The 19,222-nt window shown below is 38.3% G+C and overlaps 1 protein-coding gene across 2 annotated transcripts in view; it reads right to left on the bottom strand.

Annotated features, from left to right (window-relative positions):
- The window catches only part of RASA3 (RAS p21 protein activator 3), a 172,317-nt gene that overhangs the window by 85,939 nt on the left and 67,156 nt on the right, over positions 1 to 19,222 (bottom strand). For both annotated transcript variants that reach the window (XM_066176708.1, XM_066176709.1), the window contains one exon: positions 7,041 to 7,158. In XM_066176708.1, coding sequence (XP_066032805.1) covers positions 7,041 to 7,158 — 118 coding nt within the window. The remainder of the gene's footprint in view (positions 1 to 7,040; positions 7,159 to 19,222) is intronic.

The raw sequence follows: 19,222 nt of genomic DNA, 5'->3' as shown, positions 1-19,222 counted from the left end.
GGCAGTGGATATTTTCAGGAGGAGACAGGGAAGGAGAAGAGAAACAAAAATTTCTGTGCAGATCAAGTGGAATGGAAGCAAATAAGGAAGAGAATCCTTTCTTCAAACACAATAAACCCTCTAAAAGGGGTTCAAAAATTGTTCACATTTACGTATTTTACTAAATTCCAGAAGCATACTTGCAACTTTATTTCACAGCTTCATATATCTACTGATATCATCACAAATAATATTAATGGAGAGGAAGAGATTTCATAAAACAAATGTTAGTGTAAAAACATTTCTTTAGTTTCAGGCTACGTTACAAAACCTCATGCTTGTTTCTCAATACTTAGGACTCGCTAAAGCAGTTTTGTTTTTGTGTTGGCACCAGTACTTCAGTGGATGAAGTGAAAGAGTTGCATGATGAATAATAATGAAACCCCTCAAACCAGAATTCTTTGTTTATGGATTTTTTTAAACTGCTTTTGTGATTTAAAGTAAGGACTATTAACATGCCACAGACAACTCCACATCCTCCGACTATTTTAAAAGGTTTAGAAATACTGAATTCATCCTGCAGCATGAACTGAACACCAGAGTTCACATCACCATGTGAGCAGGAAGCAAAATCAGTCTGTACAAAGGAGCACACTTGTTTGTTTCTACTACTAAGCTCTTTCTACTACTTGGCTAATACTTTTTATGCTATGCTTTGCAGCATATGTAAAGGGAGTGGGGTAGAAGAGAGAAGGTTTATTCAAAGCAGATACAGCAAGACAAACAAAATCTGAAAGCACTTCAGTCTCCTACCAGACACAAAGCTAGAAGACAACAGGCAAGTAAGACAGGCTCTGTAAAAGGCAGAGCTGGCAGATGTCACAGTAGCTTTCTGCCACAATGTATTAAAAATAACTAATATTATATTTGAAGCACAGATTTGGCAGAGGACATGCAACAGGAAGTATATGGCACAGGAGGCAACATGTAAATCCAAACATCACTTATGCCCACTGTTGAGAGTGCTGGCTGCAGTCTATCAGACACCCACTGAGCATAAGTGAATTTTTTCTCATGTCACTGTGCAGAGACATTCAGATGAACAGTGCTTTGTTACACCCATAGCCAGCCCTACTACACAGAGGAAAAAATAAAGCAGTGTGCATTTTCTCAATCCTGTGCCCAGAAGAGACTGTAGACAGACACATGAGCTATAGTTATCAACCTCACTTGACAGTTGCTGGTTTGGCTCAACGAGGCTTACAAGGATTATGATAAATTGAAGCAGCAGCCGTTTGGCCCCTGGTCACCTCCCAAAATATTCTGTAAGACGACACACACAAACAGCAGAAGTCACATTACAGCTGCATTTACTTTTTTTTTAATCACTCAAAGCAGCCTACAACACCAACAATTGTTACTCACATGGGTGGCTTTTCATACAGATAAACGCTCTCATTCATAAACCCTGCCTTGGGTCTCAAGGTTCACTTCACTCTCCATCTTCCATTAAGTCTTGTTTCCCTTACTGGCACTCTTCCCAGCTATATTACTTCCCTGCACAGCCATGCAGTCCTTAGCCTCAATATCCCTGACCAGGCTGAAGGTGTACCCCATCAATCCTAAGCCTTTTCCTTAGAGGCTTAGGGAGTTCCAGAAGTTTATTGTCATTAGGAATTCAAGCCACGTTAGGTGCTGTCGCATGCAGAAGGACAGCAGACCCTGGGAACATGCAGGAGTGAAGCTGCACAACACACTACAACATCTGCCTCAAGGCCTCTCCGCTTCAGGACTCTGGGCTGGGGAAAGTTGTTATTTCAAGGAGGTGAGCTGGCAATGTAAGAATGTAGAAACAGCTAATGGAGCTAACCCAGATACAACAGCTAATTTTGGCAATGCTCCAACTAAGGGAAACAACTTTGTGTTTAAAATTTGAGAAGTGGCCCGCATCCAAGACATTGTCAGAACATGAGAAATTTAGCTATGCAGCCACAAACTCCAAACACACAGGGAAAAAGGATTTAAGCAAACCTAGAATTAGAAAATAACATTAAATATGGCAGTAAAATAACTTTAAAATGTTCTGAGAGCTGCTGGCTGAATTTGTTACCTGATCTAATTCTAAAACAAAGATACAGCAACCACTTATTAAACATAGCCTTAACTATGAATTTACAACACATTTCAATATACAGTCACCAGAACACTTGTAGACTTGTAGTTCTCATTGTTATGTTCACCAGAGACAAGCAAAAAAACAAAAACCAAAAAAAAAAACCAAAAAAAAACCCAAAAAAAAAAAAAAACCACCAAAAAAAAAAAAGCAACACAACAACACTGGGGGTGGAAAAGTGGGGAAAGTGCCTATGGCTTAATTTGCTGTTTCATTCAGGCTTTGATCACTATGTTTAGCACGTGAAAAATTCCTCAGTGAAATAGTGGTGAACTAAATAATCACAGACTCAAGATGCTTGGCTCACCTCTCTAAAGCACGCACTGTCAGACATTTGATTCTCAGCGTACGACAGATTTTGCCTTTATTCATATCCTTGAAACAAATTTAGAGATGTCACATTCCTTCCATTCTTCACCTATGATTTGAGAAGCTGCCTTGATTTCCTGTTGCAGCTGACACTGCCCTTTAAGTGAATGGGCACATTTGATGCAAACTGCAAAGGCAAAGTCAGTCTTAACACCAACAATTCAAGAAAGCTCATCGTCGGGAAATATCTGTAGCAAGGAAACTCCTGGATGGTGGAGCCTGAAGGAGGGAAAGCTTCGGGGGGGGGGGAAGATAAGCAGTTTATTGAGCGAAGGGAATTAATAGGCAAAAACTCTTGTCAGGCTGTTTACTTGCAGCTCAGAACTAAAGAAAATTTGCAGATCTCTGCATTTAAAAAAACACAATCTTTCTAACATACTCTTAGGACATAAAATACAGGAGTCCCTTCACGTACATATTTGCTAGGTTATATGGAATGGATCCAAATCTATTCAGTGTCTTTGTAGATGACGGAAACACAAATATTGAATGACAAATACAAGATAGGGAAGCATATTAAATCTTGGCTCTAACTGACCTCTCCCTCATATCTTATGACTTGCATGTGACCTTCTTAGAATTCAGTAAAAGCCTGCGCCAAGTTTACAAAAACAGTGCTGCTTGAAGAGTTCAAGATTCTCTCCTTGAGAACCTGGATTTCTCAGTCTGACCAATTCACACACTCACTACTCTTGCCCAAAGATCCCCAGAGAACTGAGATTATTCTGAACTACTCATATAAACAGCACTTTCATGTTGCTCTGCAGTTTTGTAGGAAGGCCTGCCCCAGTGGTAACCAACGCTTGACTTGTTCCAGTCAGACACTACTAAGTTTATCCCAGCAGCCCTCAAAATCCTCCAGCACAAGGCAGCAGGGCCCACCATCCAGCTAAGCAGCAGCCAAGAGGCTGCATGGCAGGAATGATTTAAGTTCCATATTGTAATTTATGAGCCCCACCTGACTGCTGAACAGAGGAGGTAAGATTCACCATGGTGGCTCCTCTCTCAGTTTTTGAGACACTAATTTAGATAAAGGGCATCAAGCTCATAGAGATTCTCTTTGGAGCACTGGTAAGAGCACTTGACTGGAACACAGGATGTGCTGGTTCAATTCTTTTGAGTTCTGAATGATTCATGCCTTGTTGATTTAAAAGGTTACTGATCTCAGCTGTCTTCTCATGCCTCTGCAACAGTCTAATAAAAAAAGAAAATATGCTGCAGAAGATTAGGACAAAGCTCAGGGAGGCAACTTCTTACACTGCCCCAGCACAAAACAGGAGATGATGAGTCAGAGCCTGAAGGTTCTATAACAGATATTCCAAGCAAGCCAGAATTGGACATTCATCCAAGTCCCTCTGGGAAGAAGAGATAACTGTTTCCTTTTTTCCATCTGCCAGTTCTATTTAAGCTGTACACCAGGAGTAAGCCTGCATGGAAAAATATACATATATACATTTATCCAATGCCTAGTAGAAGCCTAAAGAAGACCAACTGAGAAATAAAAAAAAAAAAAAAAGTGGGGAGGAAGAACTAATTCTCAACTACACAAGACATTGTATCAATTACAAGCCTTTTCATGCAGGTGAAGAAGAAAAAAACTATTCAGAAATGCTGCAAAAGATGGGCTTCTCCAGGCTAAATCTGAACAAGACATCATTCCAGAATCAGTAGTGCTAGGGCTGTGTATGAATGACCTCGTAATTCAGATTTTCACATGAAACATCTAGTTTTCTATAGACTACAAAAAATAATTTTTGAGCTTATTAGAAGATGAGGGAGCTATCAGCACTAGTAAAAATACAAGCAATTCTTAAAACTTTATAGCAAGCCTGTCCCATGCCAGACATGAAGTGATAGGAAGTAGAAAACAGGTACGAACAACAGATCAGAGCCAGTGCTCTCCCCTTCAAACTATAGGGGAGAACTGTGTCAAGTTGTGTCACACTCCAATACCAGCAACACCGAGTTTCAGGCAGGACTCAATTAATTTAGTCAAGCATCGGCCCAGCTTCGCATCCCTGTTCCCAAATATTGTGTATCGCTGCAGCAGTACCTCAGAAAAAGGGACCAACAAAATTCACCATTAATTCTCTGCAGAACAGAAATTACATGGCCCATGGGGCACATAAGCCTCATCTGCCCAATAACTCACTCAATGGGTTAAATCAATCCGCACACAGGCATTAAAGAATAGTATAGCATGACTGGCTCCTCAGCTCATCCCAGAATCCTACAAGAAACAATAGGCAACTGCAGTACGGTCTGGTATCATTTGAAAAACATCTTCTGGAAGTCTATGTTCACATTTGTTTTAAAAGATGTAAACACAGTCATGAAAGATAAAACAGCTGTTTAAGTGTGCTTCATGAAGTAAGAGCAATACTTACTCACAGATAGGGAAGACATCCTAAGATTACCGCTCATGTATTTGGGATTTTTGTCTGCTTTTCTATTATGCCCCAGAAAAACAAAGACAGGGAAACACCTATATGGCTAAATGCAAAACTGAGTTGATATCAATGTCTGTAAAGTGGATATTCAGAGACTGTAAAGCAGTAAGTTTTCCAAAATTAGTATTTGAAAACAGAAGCTGACATAGGGAGAAGGCAGGCTCCCACTGAAGACAGGAATTCAGGAGGAGAAAAAAGAACAACAAAGGAGACCATCTTTAGTCAAACCTTAGATCAAAGAACAGAGGTCCAAAATGGGATTTTGAGAGGTCATCTGGTCCCACCACTGTTTCAAAGCTGGAAGATCCCTATTATTTAGTTGAGACTGATCACACAGAACCTATTAAAAGCCATCATCAATAAACACAAAAACCAATAAAATCTACTCCAGTCCTTTAGAACCTTTAATAGAGATTTTTCTTCAGAGTTAACCTTAACTTCAACTCCCTTCCACACTGCAATTTGAGTTCACTATTACTGGCAATATCCACACTCGACAGATAGACCAGTTCCCTCCCTCTCAAATTTTTGTTTTGGTGGGGGGTCTGTTTGGGGTTGTTTTTGGTTCTGTTTAATTTTTTTAATTTATATATTTATGTCTACTCTCATCCCTCTTCTCTAGGCTAAACAATTCCAGTATTTTAACCTTTCCTCACAGTTACATTTTCCAGACCTCTGATCATTGCTCAGCTCTCCCCTGAATTCACCTCAATTAACAAAATGAGCTTAGTCCTGTCAGAAAACTAGAAACCTTCCAGTTTTGCATAGCCCCAGTGTACCTCTCCATCTTTTTAAGAAAGTCTAAAGAAAGACGGAACTTTTCCCACTGAAGGATTTATACTTGTTGCTTATTTTTATTACCAAGAGTTAATTTTTTCAATAGAAAAATGCTTGGATTAATTCAAGGAAATGACAAACTATTCTCACACATCCTCACTTCTCATCTTCCATTTCCCTGTGAAGCACTAATGATCATCCAGAAATAATTTTTTAAAAAATCCCAAAAACTACAACAAAAGAAAATGTATATGACTTACAAAATCACTTTTAAGAAACAACTGGATATTAGGTTTAGGGACACTACATGTCAGCTACAGGGATGAGAAAGAAGGCATACAGACCAATTTTTGGTTTATGTTTGTGTACTACAAATAAAATTAGCATCATCACTAAAAAACACCAAGGCTTAAAGATGACAAAAATTTATGTGAAAAAATTATTAAAGAGACTTACAGGAATAAATCCCACTGACATTCCTGAATGTGTCAGGTACTTCTGAGTGGTTGGGAGTGAGGTCTAGAGATACTTCCTGAAGTACATTATTTGCAATAACAAGACAAATAGCAAATTCCTAACATATTACTCAAATTGGGAAAAGGGTGAGAGTTATCTCTTAAGATAAAAGTTATAAACTTGATTGTTCCTTGCTGCTTCTTTCCTCTCCACTAAAAAAAAGCCTTGCTTACCAGAATATATGTATATGCCCAGCCTAGTTCCCTTTAATTTTTGGAAGTCTAAGGATTTCCAGAAGAAAGCATTTTAACTTTTGCTACATGCTTCTCATTCTGCTTCATTCTACATTTGACCTCTGCAGTCTCATAGGAAGTGTCCAAGATAGTCAGACAGGCATCTTATGTTCAAACCTCTCCTTTCAGTTACAGCCTCATGACAGGAAAAAATAAAATTCGTAACTCAACTCCCTAGGGCAACCAGACCAATGCAAAATTCTGAGCCTAGAAAGATGCAAAATGGAGTTTAGTGCACCTTTTCTAAATTGAGATTTTTAAAAGCTTAGGGAAGTACAAAACAAATAGTGCAGAAAGAAAAGAGCACTGGTGGTACATTGTTAGGAAAAGATTAATATGGGTTGCCTTGGTGAAGGCATTTTCCCATAAATACAGATAGGTATCATGACATTACTGTTTTTATGACTAGCATTTTTAAAAGTGGAAGAAGAATCTTATTCATCCTCTCTTCTCCCCTCAAGAAAGTATCTTTGGAATAGTAAACAAACTTAGTAAGCAGAGAATGAGAAGACTTATCAGAACATTTATATATGGATGTGTTACCATAATGACTTCTCCACTATTTTGGTCCTGAAAACTTCCTCCTGGTCCAGGTTTACGGTACAGTAGCAATCCCTCATCTTGTTTGGCCCCGGATATGTAGGAAGATTTTTGGCTTCACCTAAAGACAAGAAAGAAGAAAAAAACCAGAAAGATTACATATTAAAATGTTATCCATAAATTAGTCATCTGTCAACTAATGCAGTGTCAGTATTATATTTTCCTTCTCAAATACAAAGTCTCTATTAAACTGTGCAGCAGTCTCCTGTTTTCAGTGCAGCAGGCCCTGACAGTAACCAGGTTTAGAGCCCAGCTAAGAACTCAACTGTCTGTTGCATCCAATTTATTCACGTTTTTGGATGCAGACTATCTCCTTCCATAAAATGTTCAGGTTTTGATCAACGTTCCCCTAAGATACCAAGAACACCACACAACATAGCAATCACACTTCTCAATACAGCCCACTAATTTTATCCTAAAGCTATTACCAGAACACAGCAAATGAATTGTGCAGATCACATCTCCACTACTCACCACAGATGTGGAGATGGAAAACAGTCACTTCAGTTACAGTCAACAGCCTCAGATCACAAGCTGGACTTCAAAGCACTCTGATAGGATAATCAGCACTTGTGAAGTTGTCTAAGGTTCTTGCACAAAGGTACCATGCAAGTAATGAATATTCTTCACAATAAACATTTGTTTCAAAACTACAGCAAGAAGTAAGTATGTATAATTAACAACAATGGGCAGGACTGAGGAACTCAGGGTAACCAAGACTACTGTCAAACTCAAGGGTATTAAACAAGAACAAAACCACAGGTTCCCCTCTACATATACATTAACAACCAAAGCTGAGCACTGTATTTCCTTGTCTGACTGATAAAAATCAAAACTCTCCAACAGGAAACTGGGCAATGCCCCTCATCATTTTGCTAAAGTACATATCACTATGTGGATGAGTGATTTAATTCTAAAGACAAAACTCAGACCTAAATGTAAGTCTGCAATGCTCCAGGTCTTATTTACTGTCACTCTTCCAGCAGCTGGAGATTATTAGCACATAGCATGGGTACTAGATCATTCTCTCCTGGTACAAATACAAGGAATAAAACTAAAACTGCACAGACCAAGAGAACACAGGCTTGTTTGCCAGTACAGAAGGAAACTCTAAATGGTGATAACAAATAGAACTTTCTATCCAACCTCTGCAGCTCAGTTAAGTACATTTTCCTAGACACATTGTTTCCCAGTCTCCAGTACCCAAAAAGCTTTACACTATTAACAGAATAACCTTGCTTTTTTCAACCCTGTCTTCAGTAAAAACACACTTTTTCCTTTTGGCAGATTTGTTCCACAGCAATCTGATGCATGTGCCTGTAAATGCTGAAGATGCATAGTAAGGAAATGCTGAGCCAACCTGCACCTTCAGCTCAGGAAAGGCATAAAGTGACACAGGACTCCGCGTCTTCCTGCCTATGATCTCTTTCTGGCACACTGTTCACACACTTTTGCTAACTGGCATGCCCTTGGAAACATCACACAACCACATTTCTCACAAATAGCTTATATATGGGTGACTGTATGTGCATATGTTTTCTAAAGCTAACCATGAAGCATATATAGGGGCATTAAAAAGGGACTTGAAACTGTTGCTTCAGACAGTAACGCCTCACTTCAGAATTCTTCTAAACAAGTTTATTTTCTCAGCTCAGCTGATACAACTTGATAGCATTCCTCCCACTTCCTTCAGAGTTGTGAGACACTGCATTAAAAAAAGCTGTCTCCACTGTAATCTGAAGGTGTGACTGGAACATCTGTTGGCGCGCTCCATGTGGTGTTAAACTAAGCTGAATGTTAGCAATAGTTTAACTGCAGCAGCTCTAGACAAAAATATACTGAGGATTATTGATGGCTTGCTCAGTCTGCACTGAAGTCTAGCCTGCCATCCTAAACCTCCAAGTTTTATTCTTGTTAGTCTGAGTTCAAACAAGTTACAAATCAAATGTGCTACTCTTACACAGACTGATGCCTCCAAGTCTGTCTTCTCTTCCCCCCAAAGCAATCAAATTCCTATTATTTTTTCTCCATTAAAGTCACATGAAACCAGTCTCTTTCCTGGATAACTGGGTACAGTTCCCCAAAGAGACAGTGTCAACAGGAAGCGTGTCAATAGCAGACTGATAAGGAAGTCTTCCTCCAGGGCTGGCACACTGTTCTCACGGTTCTTCCAAGAGAAAGACACAAAACTTTTCAAGCTCAAAATCAAACCAAAACAGTAACACAGCTTCCCTTTTTCTTCACTCTTCCACTTCCTACTTCAAGATTAATGTATCACATGAAACCAAATCTCTATTTCTCATCTTGATTTCCATTTTTTTAAATGTGCACAACATTCACCTAAGCACTTAAAGGTAATAGTTATGTCAAGTACTCTGTAAGAACCACATTCTGAAAACTCAGTTCTCCTCTTTCTTAAAAGACCAATAGGAAAGCCCACAATATTGAAACCTAAATGCAGTGTGAAGGAAGACACCACTTAGCATGACTAGAAAATGGCTGCCTGCACTGTCTGTACAGCAAATTAAAGGTCACCACCACCATAAAGTTAGAAAGTGAACAGAGGGAAGATAGAGGGAGAAGATATTTTACAGTAATTTCTTTATTCAAAATGAAAAAGACCCTGGAAAACCACTGAGACTAGAACAAAGGATTAATTGACCAACCCAATATAGTAATCATGTTACTGACTTGAGTAGCTTACAAAAAAAAAAAATATGGTTTCTTCCCAACACTGGCAGCAGCCAATGGCTGTTTAGATTCCTCCAGCACTGAGCAGCTGAGAAAGAAAAATTTATCAAGCTTTCAAGCATAGCTTAAGACTCAGCTCTCTAGCCAGACATTTTAAGTCAACAAATGCGCTCTGTTAGAGCTTCAGTTGCTCTTTAGATTCCTCCAAGACAAAAAGGTTCCCTCTGTGGCACTGTTTTGCCATCCACAATGAAGCTGAACAATTTGATCAGTATTTTTTTGGATTTGCTACCAGCAAAATGAAAAAAAACCAAAGCCCTGAATACATGACACAGTCATGCACCATTTCCATTTTCTCAAAAACTAGAGCTGATTAGATAATTTATTTTGGGCAGGAATGTAATCATTTAACCTATCTATGTAGAAGAGGCATCTTCATCAATTACATTTTCAAAAGCTTTTTTTTCCCTCCCCTCTTCATGTGTGAAGTACCTGTACACTAGAGAACTTAGAGAGGGTTTGCAGATGAAAGGTCAATACACTCAACTTTAAAACCTTCAGTTTTCCACTTCCACTAAGAAGAAATGGAATGTTTCTTAAGATCTCTAAGACCCTGACAGTTTAGACTACACAAGCACTTTGTTTTGGAGCATAAGGCTTCCATTTGGAGCCACAGCAGCAGAATAATCTGTTCAAGTCTGCAATAGCTTTTCCCTCTATCCCTGCACTTCTAATTTACATGGGTCCTAATTTAACTGTGTGCCGAACTCAATTTAGCACTAAGTACTTAAACCTAGCAAAGCTGATTTCAGCTATGGAAAAGTTAACATTAGGTATTTTGGACAAGTCTTAAAAAATAGACTACAATTCTGAATATGTCACTGGCATGCTATCTTCTCCCCATTCTCCTCACAGAATTACTACAGGGTCGCTACAGTTCAAAAATAGACTGCCAGGGCAGCAGAGATAGCTTAGCTTGAGCCAGGCACAGGGAACGCAACAAGCTGGAAAAAGATGAAGAAAACTCAAACTTGTATTCATCTTCCTTGTTCTTTCTTATGTTGCATATTCCCGCCCTGCTAAAACACCAGCAATAAAAGAAAAGCAATTAAAAAGGGCTCTCCTACACATATGGCAAGGAAGGCCACTGGGAGCATAACTGGTAAGAAGTAGAAAAACTTTGAAAATCTTCTAGGAAAAAACAAACATATACATACATTTCCCTAAGGTTTTGCCACTTCAATTTTTTTAAGCATCTAGTATTTTTTAATTGAATTTAGATACTTGCCATTGTGTTATCTTTGCTTCTGATACATTTCCCCAGATGCAACTTTCTGAAAAGCAAAGACTACATGACAGCCACATATTACATCTACCTTTTGCAACAAATTTCCTGCTCTTGTGCTGCCAAATATTGGGTCACCAGCACACACCTGCCAATCTGAATGCATTAAGGAAGACTTTACAATGCATTAACAAATTTAACTTGCTGTTTGCTAGCAGCAGCATATTTGACCATAATGGTATAAGAGAACCATTTCTCAAACTGTTTCAGAAAACAAAGCAAACAGAAACCTACCTCCAAAAAATAAATCCAATAAAAGCAGCTAAGCTTTCAATGCCAGAGCATTTGAATTCAGGGCGAACGGTGAAAGACTTAAGTACAGAAACAAAATACCTAAAACCTGAAAAGGGCATCGTATCCAAACCCACAACTATCCACTTTGTTTCTGCTATATTCAGGAAAACACTCTCCAAAGAAGCTAGCAAGGAAGCGTTTCAAGAACAAAAACAGCAGAAATGTATGTCAAGAATGAAAAGCTTCTCCTGTTCTCCTTTAAGCTCTCTATCTCTACTGAGATGCTGGAAATCTTGAAAAAATATCTCAAGCACTCCTTTCAAGTTTTCCTTCTTCTGAAAAAGCATTATTGCTTGAACATCCACAGAGCAAGCAAAAACAGAAAAAGACCTCTGATTATCACAATTTATGCTTGAAAAGCTACTCATGTACAAAATCCAGCATATATGTAAAAAAACAAGATGACAGCAAGTTTTAATTAATACTTAATTTAACTTGCAACAGAAATATAATACCACTCAATGTTGATGAAAACACATAGAAATACCTAGAATTTCATGCCTGTGCATTAAATTTAAACTGAACAGAAACAGTTGCATTTATGTTGAATGCTGACAAAGCAATTAATTTTCTTGCAAACAAAAGAACAATTTTTTTGCAGATGAGATGGGGCTAGGGGAGGGATATGACTGCAATACCTCAGGAAGAATGTATTGAGAAAACAATCCCTTTCAGTATTGCAATGATCACAGCTGAAAAACTTCCATTCACATTAGAAGCCAATTTTGTTATTGAACAGCTTATGTGATAATTATATGACATTAACGTAATGTTTGAAAACTGAATAGATGATTACATTTGTATATAATTCCTATATGCAGATATACTGTGTACCTCTCAGAAAAGGGAGTTCGATTTAATTTTTTCCTATCCAAATAGAAAATAGCAACAAAATAAAATAAATTTTAGATGTGAACTTCCAAGAACCAGTGTACTCAGCATGCATCAATGAAGTTCTGTAAGTAGCTTAGTGCTCTTTTGTACATCTGTATTAAAATAAAAACAATAAATACTTTCTAAGGAATACATGCCAAGTGTCAAAAATGTTCTTTTCCCTCCACTTCTGTGTATAATTCTCATAGCCTGCAAATAAGAAAAACACACCGAAATCGAATATTTAATAGGGAAACTGATATATTAAAAGAAGTATTTCTTTTGAAACAGATGAGGCTAGTAACACTACTTGTCCAACAATCTCTTTTTGCCTTGACCACTGGCATTTATGTAAATATAAACTTTCCTCTCACAGAGAGACAGATTGCATTAGATTTCTAAACCAGGTCAAAAACAGCCATATGTGAAGAGATTTTGATGATCTGGAAAATGAGATTTTTAGATGACCTGTTCTTAATCTAAAAGCCCTTGCATGCCAGCCACTTTCCACGTGAAACGGTCATCACATTATCAGGGAAGGCACCTCCTCAACAAAACAATACTGAAGACCCAAGAATTAGCAGCAACCTCTGAGCAGCTCGATACCACAGCCTCAAAACCTCAGCATTGCTTCAGCAAGCAACCATCAAGGAAAGCCCGCTAGGTTAATCACAACTTTTTAGGCAAGACTATCGTGTGGAAACCCTCTTGGCGTCAGGGAAAGAGCATCAACCCCAAATCTTTTGGCATGAAACAGAAGACCAGCACCAGCTGATACCTCTATTCACAGCCTAGTGACAGGAACATTTGGCATCTGTTAAACCCCCATCTGCACAATCCACTTCACCACTACACCCAGTGCCATCCTCCTATACTACCTCCTTTCCCTCTCACGTGATTAAACTTATTCTATACCAGTAAGGAACCTTTATCCAGACTGTCCTCTGATCTGGAGCCTGTTCTGGCACAGCAAACAGGCCTTTCTGCCACTGTAACAACTGCCAAGCCTAATCGGCCACAGCCTGCATGGTGAACAGATTCAGACCCATCACTCAGAATGGCAAGTAGCCAAATTCCCTTTTTCCTATACACGTGTGATCAGACATTCCAGTTCTCCTTTTGCAGCCCTGGAAGTCCAATAAACTGTCCACATACCCTGCTTTATTTTTCTGGGTGTAAGAGAAGCAGCTCAGGATGTCTGCACAGGAGAGCAATGAGAAGCTGCAGGCTGACAGTCTTACTTCTCTTGTATGAAGAATGAACAGAGAGAAGGCTCAAAAGATCTTGTCATGATCTTAAGTACTTAAGTGCTTACAGCACAAGGGCTGTTAATCAAATCCCAGGGCTGAGAGGAAAGATGCCTATAAAGCAAGTTTCATGAGAGCTGCTTGCAAAATTAAGATTTAGCTTGTACAAGAGAAGAAGCATAATTCTCCTCAACTCTTTAATAACTGGTTGCATGCTACTTGCCAATATTGTGGTCAACTGCAGGCATCAGGTTTCTCTACAGATCCCCTTAGAATAGTAACTTAATCCCACAAAATAAAAAATACACAGTCCAGCTGCTTTTTAACAAAACTGAAGCTATTCTGTGTAAAAGGACACTTTGAAGGTATTCTACTATTTTAAAGTAGAATACTGCCAAGAAAAGGTGGTATCAAGGAGTTTACATTTGAATTCAGTTTTCCTGTGGCATTCTGGGATTAGCATTATACCTTGCTTTGATGTGATTTTTTTTAATATTTCTGCAGAAAAACTGATGAATTAGCTAGACTCTGTATTGACACAAAGTTAGACTCAATTCCACATATATTTTACAATCCAGCTTGTGTTTTGAAGATGGCACTTTGCATCAAGATATTTCATGCAACTTCCCAGCTGCAGTTGATAAAGACTTGTGAGGTTTTTTCCTTAGTTTCAGTACTGCTGGGTTATGGCTACAGGTTGTTCCGAAACCTGTGAATTGTGGCCTTTGTTTAGACTGTGGCTTGTGCAGTTCTTGGTAGGTTTTTTTTGTTTTGTTCCAAGGTGGGGCATTTGTAAGGGGGAGTTGTTTGGTTTGGTGATACTTGTTTTTTTTTTTTTTAAATCAGCTTCCTGAAGTTAATAAAAGATCTTCTCTCAGCAAAGTTTAAGTCACTGAACATCTGTTGTGCGAGGCCATGAGGGAGAGATTTGGGCTGCAGGAGGGGCAGAGGAGCTGAGAGGAAGTAAATTGAAACAGCCTATTCCATCACAGAGCCGCACTGCCCAAAGAGCAAGCAATTTCAGCTATTTTTAGAAAAACAGTATGACACAGGAAATACAAGCAAATGATTTACAACATCAAACAACAAAATCCAGCAACAATTCAAGTGGTTCCCTTTTGAGAGCCTCTGTACTTTATAATAATTTAAGATTGTTGCTCTGTAACAAGGAACCTAGTCACTGCTAAGGAACGAAAGCACTGTTCTCAAAAACATCAGCATAAGCAAAAAGAAATGTCTGTGGAAACAAGTATTTTTTCTTCCATTTTTATTATTTACAGACAAACCCAGAAGTCGCATCACAAAAAAATAAGAAAAAAGACAATTTTTCTCTATGTACATACCATTCTTTTAAAGTGTAGATCAAAAAGCAACAGCCGTGTGGAAAAATCAACAAAATACAAGCAATGAAAAAGGAGTGATCCCCTCTCTCTTCCAGGACACTAATCAATTCTATAACAAGTGACAGCAAAAATTTTTAGAGTAGAGTAACGTGAAAAGTACAAATTTGCCAAAGGCTGTGTTTTGCTTAGACTAGAAACTACTAACCAAAAGCAACAATTGCTGAAAAGCCAAAGGTTTACCGGTACTGTTAAGAAACTGTAACTGTTTCCTCTAATGATTCTACTGTCTACAATGACTCTTGCTTTAGAATTACATCTTTACCAAGCAGAATCTCACAGGATCAAGTTCAGTTTGGTCCTCTGGCTCCACAGTGTTCAAACCAAAATAAAACCTAGCTATTGAGAAACTGGGTGATTTTGAGCACAGAAGTTCAAGGCAATCTTGAAAACCATCTAAGATTTAGGAATTAATTGAGAAAAGAGTGTCTTCCTCCACATCCAAAACTCTCTTTTTATTAGAAAATTAATCATCATAAGGGAGAGAACAAAGTTTTCATAGCTCCTCAACTTGCTTTACTTTAGTCTTTCTTCAAGAACAGTGAAAATAGGTACTTTCCTACAATGAGATCATTTTTTTTCCCATTTAAATATTCCTTATGTGTTTCTTCACACACAACAAACATCCACTGCACTAAGGAACAAGATAAAAGGAAACCCTTTAAGAGAAGTGTGATCATAACCTGCTCTCAGTCTACATGATTGTGAATGGGTTTTGAATGAAAAAGGGAAATCATACCTTTCTAGCTGTAGTCTAAGGTGGCTGACAAATGCTACGTTACAAACAGCTCTCAGATTAGGGCATTATCAAACCCATCCACAGTATTTGTTTTACTTTAGTTACCAGACCTTTATTTAAACAACACTTTTTCCAGTAGAGTGAAACAAAAACAAATTCCACTTGGACATTACCAAGGTTGGTGCCTTATATGATTGTAGGTGACTTTAAAACTATTTCACTGTTGAACGGCCTGCATTGCACAGATGCATGACAACAATACACAAGAATTTATATAAATTATGCTAATTTTTTTGCTAGCTTGCAGTTCCGTTAATGAAGCAAAACCAATGGCATCTCCCCCTTCAACATTTTAAGGTGCCTAAAGGCATTTGAGCTTGACTATTAAAGCAATCACTTGCCAGCTTGCAGTGCTGTGCAGCTAAACTCTTAAGCCCGCAGATGCAAGGATACACTGCAACTGATCTACAAACCCACTGATTTCCTCATGGAAAGTAAGAGAATGACATGCCTCTACTCTGAAGCCAGGCTGCCTTAATTACAGCCACCACACAGTCTGGCCCAAGAATTTCTAGAAGTGGCTACTTCCAGAACATCCATACACTGACAGAACTGGACCATCATCATCATCCAAGATCCTAAACATTCCATTTATCATGCCAGCAGGCTTACTAAACAAGTATCTGTTTTTTCAGAAATCCCATCAGCACAGGATTCCTGGCTCCTTGTTGAAATAAAATTTTCACTTAGAAAATACAAGTGAAGACAAACTGATTTAAGTATAGGGAGGAAATGACACTTGTAGCTACCACTGCCTTAAGCCTTGAAAAGTTTTCAAATTGCAGGCTAAAAGCATATGAGATTATTTTTAAAACTAGCTGCGAAGATCTGCCCGCAAATCTAGAGCAGTGTAAGGGACGTGATTGACTAGTACTGAGCAAAATGAACTGTAAAAAAACAAACAAGAATTCCCCCATTCAGTTTCCCAGTGGTGGGCTGGGGGAAGAATCTTTCAAGGAAATGAAGTTCACATGCACAAATACCTAAGCATTTACTTGCTCTTGCTTCATCTGCAGTCACAGGATCAAGTCCTCATCTCACAGTACATAAGACCCAGCATACTCATCTCTGCACAAAGTAACTGCCAAAATGCATGGTTATGATGTCTTCCAGGGGAAGCCAGTCCAGCAGGATTAAAGAAACTTCAAGGCAACACAGGTCTGTTCTATACCAGTGGATATTCTCACAGAAATAAGAGCAAGACTCAAAATTAAATTTTGGTTGCAGTTAATCACCTAGAGGCTGGAGTATTTTTCAAACCTGGCAATGTTTTTTGGAAACTGGGTATTCCCTATGAGCTGCTCATCCACACCCACAAAATTCATCCTAAGTTTAATTTCAGCATATCTCTTTAGCCACCACAGTCATCTGTCTCACACAGAATGAAAGGAAAACTAACAATGTTAACTAATATTTGTAGCGATTATGGGTGTCTGATATCTGTGAGAATCAGCTGAAAACTGGAGACCAAACAAGACCACCACAAAAAAACCCAAAACACCACTATTTGGATTTCTATAAATAATCTCATTTTCTCCCACACTGGTCTGCACTGTCACCTACTTCTTGAGCATTTTCTTGTCAAAACACTATTAACAACATGGAAAATGAAGCTGTTCATAAGAACCAGAATCAAATTCTAATGTAGAACATTATTGATCTTTCCTTCTATTCAGGTTTTCATCTATAAACTATTACAGAGTTTATAACCATTTATTTCAGCAACTTCCAATCCTTTACTGGGTCATAACCCTAATTTGCTCTCAAGGCACAAACCAGACATTGGTCCTGGAGATATTCATAAGATGCAATACTTTTAACACAATTTAGGTGCTTGCATTAACATTTACTGTTGACAGACTCGTGTGTAAGAGGACTTGGGCCACGAACGTAACTTGTTTTCTGAATCACAATTTGTTGTCCATTGACTAGATAAGGAGCTTAGCTATCTAACAGCAGCATCTGGGTTATGTGTTTACAACCACACTGTATATATTTTCCCCTCTCTCTTCCTTCTTCTGGTCTGGCCACCACACATTTTCTGCATTAGTTTGTCTTTCAAACTGCTACTTCCCACAATGAACCACCACCCCTAAAATCTTCTAGATAAAGATAAAGAACTTCATAACAGATTATCACATAGTAGGGACTGGGAACTGCTACTGTCCTTAAGCTGTTTGAAACCTCTATTAAGTCTCGGCTCCATCAAACACATCTAGGTACAGATAATTCAGCAAGAAGAGTTTCTGCCCCAAATACTAAAGTCTGATTCAAGTACCCATGATAGTAAGCCATCTATGTTAACAATTTTTGTTATTACCACTGCTTTTATAATTCACAAAGTTCAAGCTACTACTGCATTTGCAATGTAGATTTTGTTCTTAACAGTGTAATGAAAGAAACCAAGTTTAAGCGAAATGTGTTTCAGCACACTGAATTACTTAAAATTCACCAGCCTTATAGACAATTCTTTGCTAGTTACTATGAGTTCTGAATTTAGTACACTAATTTCAGTGGGACTCCAATAATATGTCAGTTACCATGACTATAATACATTTTTCAATATAACAATGCTGCTGAACCCAAACAGCGAGCAGTGGGGGAGCATGTAACGGGCAAGCAGGCAACAACCTGTGGTGCAATTTATTTTTTTAAACAAGATTTCAAACAGTGACTAATCTGATTGCCCAGAGAAGGGGAATATCACATGAATCCTGGCCTGAGGAACAAACCTAATGAAGAAAGCATGACTCATTGTGCAGGCAATGTGATGAGAACCAAATGCTTCATCATCCAACTTCAGTAACTATGGGAAAACACATTTACTTCTTCACTCCTCAGCACAGAGTACAGATAACACAGGGACAACACTGCAGAAAAAAAAAGCAAGCAGCTGAATACAGTAATTTATTTACAAGCAATGATCAAAACTACAGACTTCAGAAGTTCGTGTAGCTGTGTGCTCCAAAAACACATCACTTGATATAAGCAGCTGAACTTCTGAAGAAACGTCTAAGCCAAAATTACAATATGCCCCTGCAATTTCTACAAACATTCATATGATTAAAATTTGTATTTACAAATGTATAACTTTTCATGAACTGTCTGCAATTCTGTTGGGTTTTTTGCAAAGTATAAAGTGGGTATTAAAAATGGAAAGTGACCTATTTTCCTTTTCTAAATTATGCAAAGTGTTAATATAATGAAACTCAATTGATGTTGGTTTTCTTTCAGTCTTCTGGTTTCAGTTTACAAGTTAGTCATATCAGCTGCAGAAAATGGGGTAAAGTCACACTGATTGTGAAGTATTCATCACATGCTAAATATTTTGCATACTTACTACAAGTGAAAAAGCAGAAATAATTTGTCTATGCAGAAGTGGAGTGAACAAGAGGAGTATATGACAACCGCTCCAAAATACATTCACAAAGTTTTATTGTTATATGCATCTTCAGTTTCCTAATTCTATTTAACAC

Source organism: Chamaea fasciata, unplaced genomic scaffold (assembly GCF_029207755.1).
Source record: "Chamaea fasciata isolate MVZ Bird 193981 ecotype frontalis unplaced genomic scaffold, bChaFas1.0.hap1 SCAF_2, whole genome shotgun sequence".
Classification (NCBI taxonomy): Eukaryota; Metazoa; Chordata; class Aves; order Passeriformes; family Sylviidae; genus Chamaea; species Chamaea fasciata.
This window is presented reverse-complemented; position numbering and strand designations above follow the sequence as displayed.